Here is a 3,931-nt window from a genome sequence, read left to right on the forward strand (position 1 = left end):
TGTAATGTAACCCAGAGGCCAATGCCTACCATTGTATGGTATAAGAATGACACAAGGATAGAGCCCAATACAGTCGATGATACAAATCCCAAGTATATATTATTAGATGATGGACGGTACTTAGTTATATATAATTTGGTTGATGCTGACATAACTGCTACTTATAAATGTGGAGTTATTAATGTTGTTAATCCACAGACTTCAAATGACACCTACACATTGTATAAAGGTAGGGAAATGTGTTGCACAGTCATTTATGTGCCTTACTCCCTCTCTCTCACTTTATTTTCTCTAGTTGATACAATACCTGGTGGTATGAATGCTTTTATAGCATATCGTCCTCCAATTACTAATCAATATGTATCTAGTCAAGATTCCACTATTTCATATTTTTACATTGCTGCAACTAATGGTGCTACTGAAGTTGGTGGTAGTGGTGCTATTACACCTACAATGCAAGATGGGGACTTACTTCGAATAAGATATACAAATACTTTAGTCTCAACATCTGGTCTTAATGTGATTTTGGATCGAGATAGTATTAATGTTGATACCTCTATAACTGTGGGGTATACTGTTGTAGGTAAGCATATATAATAAACTATATAATTTCCCTTTGTCTACTACTTCTTTTTCAGATCCATTGGCTGTCTCTGACTTCCCATCAGTAGTGAATGCTTCTTCATTCCATCGTTTTGAATCAGAAAGCATCAGCTTTACATGTATGGCTAACGGAACCAACCCAAGGCTAAGCTGGTACTTCAATGGACTCCCACTAGATCATAATGACGAGACTCTGGTACTGACTAATCTATCAGTAGCAAATGCCGGTATATATCAATGCTTCTGGGACGGATTCTTTGAGCACGAGAGAGAGTCAGTATCCTGGGCACTCTCTGTACAGATACCCAGTAAGTATTAATAGATAATGTGTTATATCAGTGTATACACTTAATGAATGCACGCATGAATGAATGTACATGTGTATGTGGGAACATGTAAGTATGCATAATATGTATGTGTTTATGTATGTATGTGTACATATACATGTATGTATTTAGATAAGTGTGTATCTTTTTATGTTCATGTATTCGTGTTATTTTAAAGCTATTTTTGGTAATATGTGCTCATGTAGATATACATGCATTTAGTTAGCAACTGTGAAAAATATCAATAATCCTCCCACTTCCACTAATAGGTTGACCTTATTTTTGTTTTTCTTTCTTTCTTTCTTTCTCTCTCTCAGTTCCTCCTAGGAATATAGTGCTATCTGTATCACAAGGAACATTAATAGATTCTAATAGGACACTTCTTCCAACTGGATTACCAGCCACTCTCGATATATCATTTGTATCAGACTCCTTACCAGCTGTAGCATGGATGTACACTGTTGATAATGTAACTGTGGAAATAAACTTTACCAACAATACAGACTACATTGCAGCTGGTCCCGTACTGGTCCATAAGGATGAGGATATTTATCGGGTAAGTATGAGAGGAAGGAATAATTACTATTAATGAATGATGCACTAATAATAAATATGAAGCTGTTTATGAAGATGAATGCACATTTATGATGAGAGAAGGAGAGGGGGGAAGAGATAAAAATGTAGAGGGGGAAACTGGTAATGAGAAAAGCTAAAGGGAGTTCTTTGAATGGATTTATTGTGATAATTGTTATGATAAGTATCACCTTGTGGTTATGGCTGGTATGAATGGAATGTGACCATACCCTCTCTGTGGTTAATATACACACACACACACACACACACACACACGAGTCAATATGACCTCACCACTGTGTTAGTGTGTTACATGACCTCTTAATTGTGTGTTGGCTATAACTTGTTAAGAATTCTGCATTGCTCAACCAATCATACATATACTGTGAATAAAGTGATGCAATATTTATTTTGTAATTATTATGATATGTTGATACATATCAAGTCCTGATTGTGTTAGATGATATTATTGTTAATATTATGATACCATACACATATCATGTCTTGATTTTTCTAGATTTCTCTAACCGTTAATAATGTCAGTGCAAGCACTTCAGGTTTCTATCATGCTGTTATTGACGACAGTAGGACCACACCCACTGCAACCCATCAGTGGTTTGTCTCGCAATACAGTAAGGGAGAGAGAGAGGAAGAGAGAATAAAATACACTATTGATATTATTTTTTTTAACAAATATTTTTATTGAAATTTTTATTGTCATATTTTTTATCTTTCTCACTATAATACAGTTCCTCTATCTACACCCGAGTTATCGTTTGGCCCTTTCCCTTGCTTCCTCCAGTCTGAGAGCTCTTTTGTCACATGCTCTGCTCAATCCTTTCCTGATCCGAAAATTACCCTAATTCATAGCAACAATATGCTCACGAATGGGATTACGACCTTCAATCAGTTTACTGGTTTAAAGATCTACACCGTCACTATTCGTAATTCAATGGCGGACGCTGGCATTTACACATGTCAAGCAACAGCATCTAATACAACTACACCACCAGCAGCAGATTTGGATATAAAATTTTGTAGTGAGTTATTAATTTTTATGTAGCATTATTAATCATGAAGCATTTTGAAATAAAATGTCAGAGAAATAGAATGCCATCACCCTTGCTTTCTCTCCCACAGGAAAACCCACCATAGAAAGTGTGCCTACTTTAAGTGGTAACACAAATGAACCTGTCAATATAAACTGCACAGTGAACAGTGCTCCTACAGACGATACTAAGGTCACTTGGAGTTTCAACGGAGTTCGAATCGAAAACAGTGATAGAAGAAGGATTATCTCCGTTACTGGTAACATCCACCAGATAAGGATTATATCGCTACAAGACTCTGACGCTGGAAATTATACTTGTTTTGTTACTAATTCATTAATACCGGCTACTGCCAGTGCTACTATCGCACTTACAGTCATTCGTAAGTCCTATGCAATTACACATATATTGTGATACAGTGTCTCTGATCTTGTAATGTACATGTAAATCCTTGTTCTTTAAAATAAGGTTAATGACGTGACTCTCTTTATTATAGCTCCTCCTGAGGCGCAAGACGATTTTCCAATTTTATACGTAGCGGTAGGTGTTGGAGGAGGCGTGGCTATACTACTGATAGTGATCATTATCATCATAGCATGCTGCGTCTGCTGTTATATAGCCTCAAAGAAAAAAGGTAAGTTTAGAACTATCAGGGTTGACTGTGATTAAACATAATGTAATTGTATGTTTACCAAAAGAATGTAATTTGGAAGTGTTTATATATACACATTGTATATAATGAGCTGCCCGTTTGTACAATAATAGTATTAATCATTATTATTATTCACTTGGCAATGATGCATGTAAACTTGTACGTAGTTTTGTTTACACAAACAACATATTGCCAAACTCGCGTACAAAATAGTACAATCATTGACTCTCTCTTTTGTTTTGTAGGTAATTACAATACCACGAGGCCTCATCTAACTAAGGACTATACCGATGGGCGTGGCAACGTCGATCAGGACTCGGACGAAGAAGACGGCGGAGCCGAAGAGCCCGAAGCATTCCAGCCTCAATACGAGTCTCTCCCTGCACTGAGACCGGCACAGCCTCCTCAATACAAACCCTCACCTGCTTATAACCAAGGATATGGAGGTACGTTGACTATTGTAATGATGACAATAATGATCCATTCTGTTATCCTAAACTTAACAATGTTTATATAGCATCACTCGTCTTGTTTACTATTGTATAAGGGGACACTCTTTACCAATAATGTCTCTCCCTCTTTTGTCTCCCCTTTAGGTGAAGACATTGAAATGAAAAAGGTTCCGTTACCTGATTTTGATGACTACCCCCCTCAGTTTTATCGTCAAGACAACGGGGGAGGGGGAATGATGGCCAGCTCTGTTCCCATAGGCAGTCAGGCTGGTCTTC

The 3,931-nt window shown here is 37.1% G+C and overlaps 1 protein-coding gene across 1 annotated transcript in view; it reads right to left on the reverse strand.

The window, feature by feature from the left end:
- Positions 1-3,828: 3,828 nt before the first annotated feature.
- Positions 3,829-3,931, reverse strand: part of LOC109581689 (uncharacterized) — a 2,636-nt gene continuing 2,533 nt past the window's right edge. The window contains exon 7 of the mRNA XM_019996004.1: positions 3,829-3,927. Coding sequence (XP_019851563.1) covers positions 3,829-3,927 — 99 coding nt within the window. The remainder of the gene's footprint in view (positions 3,928-3,931) is intronic.

The sequence above is a fragment of the Amphimedon queenslandica genome, unplaced genomic scaffold (genome assembly GCF_000090795.2).
Source record: "Amphimedon queenslandica unplaced genomic scaffold, v1.1 AMPQUscaffold_13424, whole genome shotgun sequence".
Classification (NCBI taxonomy): domain Eukaryota; kingdom Metazoa; phylum Porifera; class Demospongiae; order Haplosclerida; family Niphatidae; genus Amphimedon; species Amphimedon queenslandica.